This window comes from Mus musculus, chromosome 6 (genome assembly GCF_000001635.26).
Source record: "Mus musculus strain C57BL/6J chromosome 6, GRCm38.p6 C57BL/6J".
Taxonomy (NCBI): Eukaryota; Metazoa; Chordata; class Mammalia; order Rodentia; family Muridae; genus Mus; species Mus musculus.
Window position 1 is genome coordinate 68,416,720 of NC_000072.6, and position 14,261 is coordinate 68,430,980.

Sequence of the window (14,261 nt, forward strand, 5' to 3'; positions counted from 1 at the left end):
GATAAACTGGTTGAGAAAGAAATTAGGGAAACAACACCCTTTCAATAGTCACAAATAATATAAAATACCTTGGCATGACTCTAACTAAGGAAGTGAAAGATCTGTATGATAAAAACTTCAAGTCTCTGAAGAAAGAAATTAAAGAAGATCTCAGAAGATGGAAAGATCTCCCATGCTCATGGATTGGCAGGATCAATATAGTAAAAATGGCTATCATGCCAAAAGCAATCTACAGATTCAATGCAATCCCCATCAAAATTTCAACTCAATTCTTCAACGAGTTAAAAAGGACAATCGGCAGATTCATCTGGAATAACAAAAAACCTAGGATAGCAAAAACTCTTTTCAATGATAAAAGAACCTCTGGTGGAATCACCATGTCTGACCTAAAGCTGTACTACAGAGCAATTGTGATAAAAACTGCATGTTACTATAGTGACAGACAAGTAGACCAATGGAACAGAATTGAAGACCCAGAGATGAACCCACACACTTATGGTCACTTGATCTTTGACAAGGGAGCTAAAACCAACCAGTGGAAAAAAGAGAACATTTTCAACAAATGGTGCTGTCACAACTGGTGGTTATCTTGTAGAAGAATGCGAATTGATCCATTCCTATCTCCTTGTACTAAGGACAAATCTAAGTGGATTAAGGAACTCTACATAAAACCAAAGACACTGAAAATTATAGAGGAGAAAGTAGGGAAAAGCCTCGTAGGTATGGGTACAGGGGAAAAATTCCTGAATAGAACAGCAATGGCTTGTGCTGTAAGATCGAGAAATGGGACCTCATAAAGTTGCAAAGCTTCTGCAAGGCAAAACACACCCTCAATAAGATAAAAAGACCACCAACAGTTTGGGAAAGGATCTTTACCTATCCTAAATCAGATAGGGGACTAATATCCAATATATATAAAGAACCTAAGAAGGTGGACTCCAGAAAATCAAATAACCCCTTTAAAAAATGGGGCTCAGAGTTGAACAAAGAATTCTCACCTGAGGAATACCGAATGGCAGAGAAGCACCTGAAAAAATGTTTAGCATCCTTAATCATCAGGGAAATGCAAATCAAAACAACCCTGAGATTCCATCTCACACCACTCAGAATGGCTAAGATCAAAAATTCAGGTGACAGCAGATGCTGGCGAGAATGTGGAGAAAGAGGAACACTCCTCCACTGTTGGTAGGATTGCAAGCTTGTACAACCACTCTGGAAATCAGTCTGGCTGTTTCTCAGAAAATTGGACATAGTACTTTCAGAGAATCCCGCAATACCTTTTTTGGGCATATATCCAGAAGATGTCCCAACCGGTAAGAAGGACACATGCTCCACTATGTTCATAGCAGCCTAATTTATAATAGCCAGAACCTGGAAAGAACCCAGATGCCCCTCAACAGAAGAATGGATACAGAAAATGTGGTATATTTACACAATGGAGTACTACTCAGCTATTAAAAAGAATGAATTTATGAAATTCCTAGGCAAATGGATGGACCTGGAAGGCATCATCCTGAGTGAGATAACCCAATCACAAAGGAACTCACACATTATGTACTCATTGATAATTGGATATTAGCCCAGAAACTTAGGATACCCAAGATATAAGATACAATTTGCTAAATGCGTGAAACTCAAGAAGAATGAAAACCAAAGTGTGGACACTTTGCCCCTACTTAGAATTTGGAACAAAACACCCATGGAAGGAGTTATAGAGACAAATTTTGGAGCTGTGACGAAAGGATGGACCTTCTAGAGATTGCCATATCCGGGGATCCAGCCCATAATCAGCTTCCAAACGCTGACACCATTGCATAAACTAGCAAGATTTTGCTGAAAGACCCAGATATACATGTCTCTTGTGAGACTATGCTGGGGCCTAGCAAACACAGAAGTGGATGCTCACAGTCAGCTATTGGATGTATCACAGGGCCCCCAATGGAGGAGCTAGAGAAAGTATCCAAGGAGCTAAAGGGGTCTGCAACTCTATAGGTGGAACAACATTGTGAACTAACCCGTACCCTGGAGCTCTTGTCTCTATCTGCATATGTATCAAAAGATGGCCTAGTTGGACATCACTGGAAAGAGTGGCCCACTGGGCTTGCAAACTTTATATGCCCCAGTACAGGGGAATGCCACGGCCAAAACGTGGGAGTGGGTGGGTAGTGGACTGTGGGGGGGGATATGGGGAACTTTTGGGATAGCATTGGAAATGTAAATGAGGAAAATACCTAATAAAAATATTAAAAAAAAAAAGAGTAGAAGGAAAAGGGAAAGAGAATGGTAAGAAAGTAAGCTCTGGGGCCCACTGCTTGTCATGACTTTGTTCTCATTGTTAAATTATCCCCCTCATTAGCATAAACAATTTGAGGTTTAGGCAGGTAAAAGGTAAAAACTGAAATAAAAGGACTAAGAAATACAGTGCCTCTATTGAGCACGTGTCAAATAAAGATAGTAAACTGTACTTTTTATACTTTGGAGCATTTTTCAATTAGGTAAATTTGGGGTATTATCAGCTAACATTTTCAAAATTGATTCAGTAACACTTGAAGAAATTTTAGTTTTTAAATGTCTCAAGCTTACACATTTGTGTGCATTTCTCCCAAGATTATAGGTTTCATAGGAGATTTTGTCTTGACCCATACTCCTTGTCACTGTACATCAACCCTGGAAAGTCATCCTCCCTGTTTTACAGGTCTGATCACAACTTAGTTGATGGTAATGGTGTGAACGTTTGGGCTACCTCTTCCCAACCCATATTCAGACACAGTTCTGGATTAAAGTCATTAAGTACGTTGTTTTCCCAAATAAAATGTTGTGGGTATTAAGATCAATTGCAGGGGTCAAGCAGAGCTTGAGAGACCGCTGAGTTTTTTCAAACATGGCTGGGACTGTGTGATACTGAACTTACTTGTATCTATCACAGGGTACTCTGGTCATTTCAGTAATTTTCTCTGAGTCAGTTTCCAGGGCCAGAGCAGCAGTGCCAGGCTCCATAGGCTTATGTGGTTTTGTCCATGAAGTTTCTAGATACCTGAGAGGTGGGCTAGAACAAACAGAGTTTTGTTCAAGACTAATATCTCTCAGTGGCTGTGACTCTTCCTGTGGAGCAGGTGAATATGTAATGGAATCTCTGCATCTGTGGACCAGGGTGAGAATATAATGTATCTTTTCTCTTGCTCAAACTGTCTTACCTTCATAGAAATGGAGGAGAGTGGCTACTGCACAACAGGCTCCTTTTTCTGTCCAAAAATGGGATGGTATGTTTTCCAACACTGTATCTACTGTATGAGTATAGGTAACAGCCTTATATGAGCAGGCTGCTGGCATATGGTGGTTTCTCTAAAAATTACAAAGAGATCTGGATATGACACCTCTCCTGGGAACATATTAAAGGACTTACTATCTTACTGTGGATCTTCACACATCCATGGTTATTGGCACTCTATTCTTGATATCTGTACTCAGTCTGTGCAGTTGATTCAGGCATAACAGGCTAGAGAAACACAATTTCAACCTCAGAGCTGGGAAGGAATGTAATGGGTGGACTCATTGAGGAATGTATTCTGGGGAAGGTAAAACAGACGCTAATGGGCACACAGGCCTTTTGCTTACAGGTGAGCACAGCAGGCAGAGTGTAGGATGGAGGCTGAAAACAGCTTGGAGATAGCAGGGGGAGGGGAGCTAGAGCAAGGAATACCACAGAGGAATATTGAAATATCTAGAAAGGAAAACCTTGATGCCTTCTTATAAACCTGTCTTCTGAAAGGAGTGCCCATTGACTCATGAGTTTATCATTTTATTGTTCTTATCTTTGTATCTAAAAACTAAGCTTCAATGTAACAAATCACATAAAATAGCTTTCAATCAAGAAAGGTCATAATAATCTTGGTTTGGGAAAAACCTTAAAGGAAAAGCATGAACAGACAGCCAAGGAGTCCTCATGTATTTTCACTAAGCTAGATTTGTCTTTGCTCCCTCCATTTGAGTCTTTAGAGTCCTTTCTTGTCTCTAAACCTGGTCACCATCTTTCCAACATCTTTACCCACTCAAATGTCTGGGCATCATATTAGGAGTTTGGCCTACATTCCCTCCCCACCGATTAAGATCCATCTTCTGCCTTTATTAGGTCCATCTTCCATATCATCTACGACTCAATTATTTGAAACATATCTCTTACATGAGCCAAGCTTCTTTATAGGTATTCTAAGCATCCTGAGAGTGATTCTCTACACTCTTCTGGGTTTGTTTGTTGCTTTGTGGAGAACAGGTATAGGTGAGATGCTTCAGAAGTAGCTCATGAGTGGCTTTACTGGTGTTTTCTCATATAACAGATCACCACAAAGATAAATAGCTATGTCAGAGGTAAAGTTCAGATCACCTGATAACCTACTTGGGGTCCTTTACCTAGTCACAGGAAGCTCATGTCCTCTGGATACACTTTAAGGAACTGTCTGTTCAGCCGTAGTTACCTGCTTTTCTGATTGTCCATGTGTACTCTGTCTGTATTATCTCTATCATTTTCTTCCTTAGAACACCTTCATTTATTCTAGGGGCTCCTAAAAGCTACTTATGATTAAGAATCCCAAGACTTTCCATAAGCATGGAGAAAAGACTGGATGGTAGGTATTTGTAACATAGCTCATAGGGTTACAGGAAAATGTGAAACCAAAGTGCAAGCTCTTGTACACTTTCTTTTGATACTTGGCGTCTCTGTGGTCTTAGGAAAGTCATGTGAATATCTACAGGCCACTACTTGATCACAGATAGCTTAAAGTTCAATAATAGTAGGGTCACCTAAGTATGGATAGGAAAATATTGAACCATTGTAAATGTAATTCCACCATTATCACCATAAGTAGTACTACGTGAGTTGAGCCCTGTGAGCCCTGCATGGGCCAGAATGTAAGGCATGACCAGCTTATGAAATATGGGAAGGCCTACTTTACTAGCATATGTGTTCTGGAAGGAAATCAGAAGACTATATTGTCTTGTCACAGGAAGGGAATTCCTAAGTCCGGGCAAAAGTGATTTTAATTCATGTTCCAAAAATATCTCAATTCAAATGTTAATATAGAGGATGCAACATACTATGGACTTTATAGAAATCCTCCAACATATGCTGACTTCAGCATCTTGCCTAATGAAATGAGACTCTTATAATTCCTTTTTCAGTGAGTCTTTTCTGAGCAAAGGCTCTTGCTTGCATTTTTATCATCTCAGTTTCACAAATCTACATCCTTATTATTCTGAAAGACCATAATGCACGCATTACATGCAGACTAAACTATCACTGGTCAGAGAAGAATCCACAAGCTCAGAATCTTGCACCATCTTGTTCCTCATCCATGCCCTTACTTAAGGTCCAGAGCATTAGCAGCTTTAATGAGCTGTGAAGGACATCTTTTGGGCGGCAGTTGAAGAAAGATGTCATGTTATTCATGCCACATTAGAGTTGGGCTTTAATCTCAGACTTATAGAGGAAGGTTCTCTCTAGGGAACAATATGTAAAACCTGAGTGGAGTGCAGCTGTAAGTAGTGAAAGTTTTCTGACTTTGAGCAAAAGACTGTGAAATGATTTCTATGTTTAAAGAAGAAAACAATGAAGGTAAAAATCTATGCTATTTAAACAAGGAAAGTTATTGACATTTAAAAGTATAATACCACATTTTTTCTATCTGTGTTTTAGTTATTTAGCTCTTCCCTATGTAACTTATGGATCTTGAGTTTCCATAACTATCCAGTAAACATTTCTTTGTTCAGCTTTAAAAAAAGTATCTAAACTTTTTGCCATCTTTTAAATAATTAAATAAAAGAAATAGCAAAGGACAAAAACCATAAGTGTGCAATTGTCTCAATTTTCATTTGTGTTCACATTACAGGTGGAACTTCAGAATACACCTGACTCCCTTGATTCCTCCCCAATCCCCCTCACAGTCTTTCATGGACCATTTCCCTGCTACTCTGACCTCTTTCATAATTGTTTGAATTTTCTCTAACGTGAACGTCATATAAATTGGAGTACTATTTTATTTCTAGTGTTTCCTCACCAATTTCTGTGATACTGAAGAATTCCTTTCTTCATTTTTTTGTATTTCTTTCCTTCTCCTCCTCCTCCTCCTCCTCCTCCTCCTCCTCCTCCCCCTCCTCCTCCTCTTCCTCCTCTATCTTTTGTTGTTGTTGTTGTTGTGTTGTCTTTTGAGATAGATCTTCACTATATAGCCATTTGTGGACTGAAATATTTTTTAATGTAGACAAGTAGTGTGTAGCTTTTCATCTACCCTGCTGTAAGCTCTGTGTAGGCCATGCTACCCACATCTGACCCATGTTCTCTTAGATCCACAGAAGAAACACACACACAGTTAAATTTTAATCTGGCTCAGTGTCAGAGCTCTTCTAAGCCTCCCTCAGTTAGCATGCCCTTTCCTCTGTTCCTCACTCAACAATTTAAATCAGTCCTTAACATGTTTCTATTCTCCAACCTGGAGAATCAGCCAATGACCATTCCACCCAAGATCTCACATGGCTGGTGATTCTGTCTGCCTTCGAAGCATGGCAAAATTTTTCCCTCTCAGTCGGGCGTGGTGGCACACACCTTTAATCCCAGCAGAGGCAGAGGCAGAGGCAGAGGCAGAGGCAGAGGCAGAGGCAGAGGCAGAGGCAGAGGCAGAGGCAGAGGCAGAGGCAGAGGCAGAGGCAGAGGCAGAGGCAGAGGCAGAGGCAGAGGCAGAGGCAGAGGCAGAGGCAGAGGCAGAGGCAGAGGCAGAGGCAGAGGCAGAGGCAGAGGCAGAGGCAGAGGCAGTCGGATTTCTGAGTTTGAGGCCAGCCTGGTCTACAAATTGAGTTCCAGGACAGCCAGGGCTACACAGAGAAACCCTGTTTAAAAAAAAAAAAGAAAGAAAGAAAAAAAGAATCCTTCTCTCTGTGTCTTTCTCCTCACCTTTGGAGACCTGGAAGTCCCAAGTCTTCTGCCTGGGAATTGGCTACTGGCAACTTTATTGATTATCTGTAGATAATAAGTAGATAACATGGTGGGGTTTTGTTGTTGTTGTTGTTGTTGCTATTTTTTTCTTGTTCACAATCCTTTTTCCTGTGTCACAAAACCATATTGAAATATTTCTGTAGATACTATACTACAGAAGTAAATTTAGTTGTGTGTGTGTGTGTGTGTGTGTTTATGAATGTTATGTATAGAAGACTAATAAATATCTGTGAACCATAATTGAAACAATTGGTTTAGGATATATTGTATTTACCACTGTTCTCAATGTTTGAGCAGTGGTCTCCATTTGCAGAATCTGAAAAAACGTGAAGACATTGCGTCCCTTCTATACTACCAGTACTGCTGCTTTGTTTTCATCCCCACACATCTTCATCTCTCTCTTCACAAAGCAAATGATAATTTACAATGCAAAAAATATCATAGTTTTGAAGACACTTGCATAAAATTAACTGTAGGTTGTCTAAGTGAACCATAGTTTTTGTTTATCCACTCCTAGGATCTCAGTTCAGAGAAATATTGGTTATGGAAAGAATAATGATTTCACCTAATAAAATATCATAGTACTAACTCAGAGGTTTCATCCTAATAAAATGTAGACTGTAAAACCAAAAAGATAATGCATGAAACATAACTTTATATCCTAAGATAAGAATGAGGACAACATATAGTAACTAATTTGGGCTTTTAGAGAACGATGTATGACTTAATGACAACTTTTTGATGTATCATGTTTGTGTACATGTACTTGATTATGTGGTATTTGTCTTTCTTGTTCCTATATCAAAATATCAAAGCTTATATTTTTTATAAAGAAAATTTTTCAACCAAAGTTTTATATTCTGAAAGTCAAAAATTGTAGCTGCCATTCTTTCTCCCATGTTTGGAACTTACATTACAATATAACATTATGATAGACTGCACCATGACTCTCAGTAATTATGTCCTTAAATTTCTTGTATTGGTCCCCATTTCTATGTATGTGAATATTTCAGTTTTATAAAATTCAAAATGACTTCACAAAATTATATTTAACTATTCACCTATGAACTACTTATTATTGATAGACTTAAGAAGAAATGGAGCTGATTCTTTCAGGTTGAAACCCATTGGTAGCCCCAACAGGATTCAAAGTACAATTTCAATCTAATGGTCCAACAGATAGCACCATTTAAACAGAGTAGGTCACAAAGCCTAACTAAATGTGCTGATTCTTAGAAAGGAAGTTGAATGGGAGAACATTCAAGGGAGTGTTTAAATGACAATGTAATGGAAGATTTGGGAAATGAATAATTAGAGTTTGTTATAGAAAAGTAGTATATGAAATTGTCAAGGAACTAGTGAAAGTTTTAAAATTAAAGGTTACTTAAAGGTTAGTATTTGAATGGCTTGGACATTGTCATTATCACCTTTTTTTCACTTATAGTTTCTTCAATCCATGTACATGCTTATAAAATTAGTACTCAGTATATGAAGCTATCAGTAAGTGTAACTTAAGAAGAAACATACAGTAAAATGCCATTATTTATGCAAGGGCAAGGATGAGTGTCCCAGGGAAAGTATAACTATTGAATTTCCTTTTATCTATAGTAAAATATTATATATCAAAGAGGAAAGAAATCAAAATACTTGAGTTTATCAGTATTGAACTCAGTATATTTTTGATGCCAGAAAGAAATGAGTTGTCTTCAGATAGAACTTTCCTACTTAGGGAAAGATGCCATTCTGGGTGGCTTGACTGAAGTAGCCCTGTAGCTATACATATCTCTGCCCATCTCCTGCTGATTTGCATGTGCCCAAAATTTAGTGCATCACTCTGAAGACTATTTAATAGGCTGATCATATCCAGTGCAGCAATCAGTTCCTGCCAGGACACAGTTTAGATATGAGGTTCCAGGTTCAGGTTCTGGGGCTCCTTCTGCTCTGGATATCAGGTAAAAAAGGATATTGGGAATTTATCCATCAGAGGTTGTTTACTAACACCTGTTCTTTCAGGGTAAGTAGATTACAATAATATTAACTGTCAGGATTCATTTTCAATTGTACAATTCCAGGTGCCCAGTGTGATGTCCAGATAACCCAGTCTCCATCTTATCTTGCTGCATCTCCTGGAGAAACCATTACTATTAATTGCAGGGCAAGTAAGAGCATTAGCAAATATTTAGCCTGGTATCAAGAGAAACCTGGGAAAACTAATAAGCTTCTTATCTACTCTGGATCCACTTTGCAATCTGGAATTCCATCAAGGTTCAGTGGCAGTGGATCTGGTACAGATTTCACTCTCACCATCAGTAGCCTGGAGCCTGAAGATTTTGCAATGTATTACTGTCAACAGCATAATGAATACCCGTACCACAGTGATACAAGTCATAACAAAAACCCCCAAGGGAAGCAGAAACCAGATGTTGGGCTAGCCATTTGCTCAGTCCATGTCTCTGTCTTGTACAAATCTCTCTGTTTTCAAAGTGTGTTGGTTTGAATGAAAATGGGTTTCCCAGGCTCATATGTTTGGATGTTTAGCATGAACCCATGGAGAATGAAACTAGTTTTCTCTGCAAGAGCAATACCTTCTCCTAACTGCTGAGACATTCCTCCAGCCCTGCAGTGATAATATAGGATTTGGGTAATAGACTTCTTCCAGAAATATTTATCATCTGAATAACCTATTCTCCTGTGAGGTTGGATTACCAGAGACGTAGACAGAGTTAAACATGGCTAGATAAAAGAGGAAGAAAGTCAATGAAATTAATCTTAATAATATTCTGCTTTACTCATACATCATTAACTTGCACATTCCACATGAGAGAGGCAGCAATTTATGGGAACAGATGCAGAGAGAACAGACAAACACTAGGCTGAACTCAAGGAATACCATGGATGATGAGAGTAAAGGATTGTAGGGGCAAGTAGGGTCAAGAACACCTCCTTTCATTTTCATTGATTTAGGACTTCATTATGGTGTTTTCCTTTGATGAGTGTGAAGTGTCTTTTACCATCTCTTTTGATTACTTTTGGTTGAAATCTATTTTATTGGATATTAAAAAGATATTACTCCAACCATTTTTCTTGAGACATTTGCTTGAAAAAAATTCCCCAGTAATTTCCCCTTTATGTATCCATTTAGCCTGTGATTTTTTACGAGGGAATTAAGTCCATTGATGTTGAGAGTTATTAATGAGCAAGACTATTAGTTACTGCTATCTTCTTCTTGTAGGAATTAGTATGTGTATGTGATTCTGTTCTTTGGGGTTTGTTGTGAGCTGATTAATTTCTTGTATCTATTGAATGTAGTTACCCTTCTTCGTTTGGAATGCTTCCTTTAGTATACTCTTTAAGACTGAATGAATAGAAAGCTATTGTTTAAATTTGGTTTGTCACAGAATATCTTGGTTACTCTATCTATGATGATTGAGAGTTGTACTGAGTATATTAGTGTGGGCTTGCATCTATGGTCTCCTAGAATAAGGGAAATAATTGTGCAAAATCTTCTGGTTTTAACAATCTCTGTTGATAAGTCAAGTGTAATTCTGATAAAGCTATCTTTATATTTTACTTATCCTTTTCCCCTTACGTGTCTTAGTATTCTTTCTTTGTTCTGTACATTTAGTGTTTTGATTATTATGTGGCAGGAATATTTTTTTCTTTTCTGGCACAATCTGTTTGGTGTTCCAGAGGCAGCAGTCTTCTTCTTGTTCTTCTTGTTCTTGTTCTTGTTCTTGTTCTTCTTGTTCTTGTTCTTGTTCTTGTTCTTGTTCTTGTTCTTGTTCTTGTTCTTGTTCTTGTTCTTGTTCTTGTTCTACTTCTTCTTCTTCTTCTTCTTCTTCTTCTTCTTCTTCTTCTTCTTCTTCTTCTTCTTCTTCTTCTTCTTCTTCTTCTTCTTCTTCTTCTCCTCTCCTTCTCCCTCTCCTCCTTCTCCTCCTCCTCCTGCTCCTCCTTCTCTTCCTCCTTCTCCTCCTCCTCCTGCTCCTCCTCCTCCTGCTCCTCCTCCTCCTCCTCCTCCTCCTCCTCCTCCTCCTTCTTCTTCTTCTTTTTCTTCTTCTTCTTCTTCTTCTTCTTCTTCTTCTTCTTCTTCTTCTTCTTCTTCTTCTTCTTCTTCTTCTTCTTCTTATTCTTATTCTTCATTTACATTTCAAACTTTATCTACTCTCTTCATTTCCCCTCTGAAACCCCCCCTATCCCACCCCCCCCCCCAGCTCACTAACCCACCCAATCCTGCTTCCCTGTCCTGACATTACCCTACATTTGGGCATGGAGCCTTCAAAAGACCAAGGGCCTCTCCTCTCATTGAGGTACCACAAGGCCAACCTCTGCTACATATGCGTCTGGATCCTTGATTTCCTAGATGTGTTCTCTTTAGTTTGTGGTTTAGTCCCTGGGAGATCTGGGGGTACTGGTTAGTTCATATTGTTTTTTCTCCTATGGGGCTGCCAATCCCTTCAGCTCCTTGAGTCCTTTTTCTAACTCCTCCATTGGTGACTCAGTGCTCAATCCAATGGATGGCTGTGAGCATCATCTTCTGCACTTGTCAGGCACTTGCAGAGAATCTCAGGAGACAGTTATATCAGGCTCTTGTCAGCAAGCACTTATTGGCATCCACAATAGTGTCTGAGTTTGGTAACTGTACATGAGATGGATCCTCTGGGTGTATGCCCAGGAGGGGTATAGCTGGGTCCTCAGGTAGTAAGTACTATGTTGAATTTACTGAAGAACCACCAGACTGATTTCTAGAGTAATTGTATCAGTTTTCAATCCCACCAGCAATGAAGCAGTGTTCCTCCTTCTACATATCCTTGTCAGCATCTCTTGTCACCTGAGTGTTTCATCTTAGCATCTTAGCCATTCTGAATGATGTGAGGTAGAATCTCAGGGTTTTTGTTTTTTGTTTTTGTTTTTTTTTTTTTGCTCTTTCAGAATTTATTTCTCAGTGCCTTCTAATCAAATACATTAATATGTCCTTGCTTTGTCCTATGTCCCAATCCTAATTTGTCCTGGTTTGGGGTAATATTCTCCCCTACAGTTTGAGTATCTCCCTAAGATTCTATGTCTTGTTGGACCTTGATTGTGATTCGTGTTCTTTTTTTTTTTTAAGTCCATTTTATTTTATTTATTTTTTCCATTTTTTATTAGGTATTTAGCTCATTTACATTTCCAATGCTATACCAAAAGTCCCCCATAGCCACCCACCCCCACTCCCCTACCCACCCACTCCCCTTTTATGGCCCTGGCGTTCCCCTGTACTGGGGCATATAAAGTTTGCGTGTCCAATGGGCCTCTCTTTCCAGTGATGGCCGACTAGGCCATCTTTTGATACATATGCAGCTAGAGTCAAGAGCTCCGGGGTACTGGTTAGTTCATAATGTTGTTCCACCTATAGGGTTGCAGATCCCTTTAGCTTCTTGGGTACTTTCTCTAGCTCCTTCATTGGGGGCCATGTGATCCATCCAATAGCCGACTGTGAGCATCCACTTCTATGTTTGCTAGGCCCAGGCATACTCTGACAAGAGACAGCTATATCAGGGTCCTTTCAGCATAATCTTGCTAGTGTATGCAATGGTGTCAGCATTTGGAAGCTGATTATGGGATGGATCCATCTCAGGGTTTTTTTAATTTGCATTTCCCTGATGACTAAAGATGTTCAACATTTCTTTAGGTGCTACTCAGCCCTTTGAGTTTCCTCAGTTGAGAATAATCCGTTTAGCTGTTACCCATTTTTAGTAGGGTTATTTGGTTCTCTGAAGTCTTACTTCTTGTTTTCCCCTTAAAGGCTTCTACCTGTATTTGCCCCCAAAACATTGAAAGTGAATATGTGTGGGATTCCATGCTGCCTACTAGAGGCCTTATACACCTTCAGCTTGTGAGTTTTTCCTGGTTCATGGTAATATCAAGACATCTACATGTCAATATACTGACTTGCCCTGCAAGTAATGATGATTCTGTCTCCCAAAGATGCAGACAAAGAGTATGGACTTTCCTATCTTGATGTCACACTGTAGCCATGATATGGGAAAGTTATAAGCAGATATCATGACAATTGCCATTATAAGATTTACCTTAGTTACAATTCTGTACTCACTTAAATGTTCGGAGAAAAACTTTGCTGCTAAACTTCTTTGCCATGAATGCATATTACAAGAGGCTACACATATATACATATACATTATGATTATGATTATGACTCTCTGTGAGTCTGTAATGCCTACTACAGCCACTTCTTTTCTTTTGACACTTGATGATGACATACATCCTGTTTACCTTAATTTTAAGTAGACTTAAAACCATAAAAAATAGAAGCTTGCTATGAGGAACTGTGCTGTATCTGTGAATCTGATGACAGTAACTCTTCCAGAGCTCTGTAAGTCACTTCTCAGAAACCCATTTAGTCACCAAGGTGGACTAAAAAGTAGATTTGTGTGCTATTGTGTCATCAAAATTTGGAAGCCAATGTTTAATATGCATCTTCATTGGAAATGCAGGGAACAAATTTTCAAACATCTCAGTGGTACTTTTCCAGTAAATATTTACCCTTATGATAAGAATTGTAGAGACAACCCATAAAATCATGGAATATGATATAAGTAATTGGTCTACAGTAGTTGTATAGTCAAACCTATCTCTGAAATCATAAACAGAGCAACTTATTTGCATGAGGCGTTTGAATCACAAGATAAAAGGCAGGTAGTTTTAACAAATGATCCCTTTTTGAGAAAAACTCTAATAGGTTAAAGTCCTAAAAACTTCCTAAACTGATTACCTAGGACACTAAATTTTTAAGAAGTAGGCCTTTGGAGGATGTATTGCATCCAAACTGTCTCAAAGAATAAATAAAGGCTATGCCTACTTTAATTGTTTCCTAGCCAGTCTCCACAGATCTTCATGTATGTTGTCTATGTCCAGGAATATACAGTACCCAACAACTTCAGATGCAGTACATCAGGGACACATATCACACTGAAAATCAATAGTACAGAGGCTGAGAATGTTGGAAAGTGTAACTATTCTCAAGCTACCTAGGTTTCTCCCACAGTGACATACAAACTAACAAAACCACTTTGATCTGGTTGGTCCAGTTAGCAAATATTCTTCTCACCTGAAGATCTTGACATACCTTCTTCCCCTTCAGTCTTTCTTTCTTTCTTTCTTTCTTTCTTTCTTTCTTTCTTTCTTTCTTTCTTTCTGTCTGTCTGTCTGTCTGTCTGTCTGTCTGTCTCTGTCTCTCATAAAGACAGAGAGAGAGGGAGAGGGGGAGGAGGAGGGGAGGGGG

The 14,261-nt window shown here is 38.9% G+C and overlaps 1 gene segment (V, D, J or C) and 1 further gene; both read left to right on the forward strand.

Annotated features, from left to right (window-relative positions):
* Positions 1-14,261, forward strand: part of Igk (immunoglobulin kappa chain complex) — a 3,171,119-nt gene that overhangs the window by 861,084 nt on the left and 2,295,774 nt on the right.
* Positions 8,886-9,353, forward strand: Igkv16-104 (immunoglobulin kappa variable 16-104). The segment is given in 2 exon segments: positions 8,886-8,934; positions 9,055-9,353. Coding segments are annotated over 2 exon segments (348 nt in total).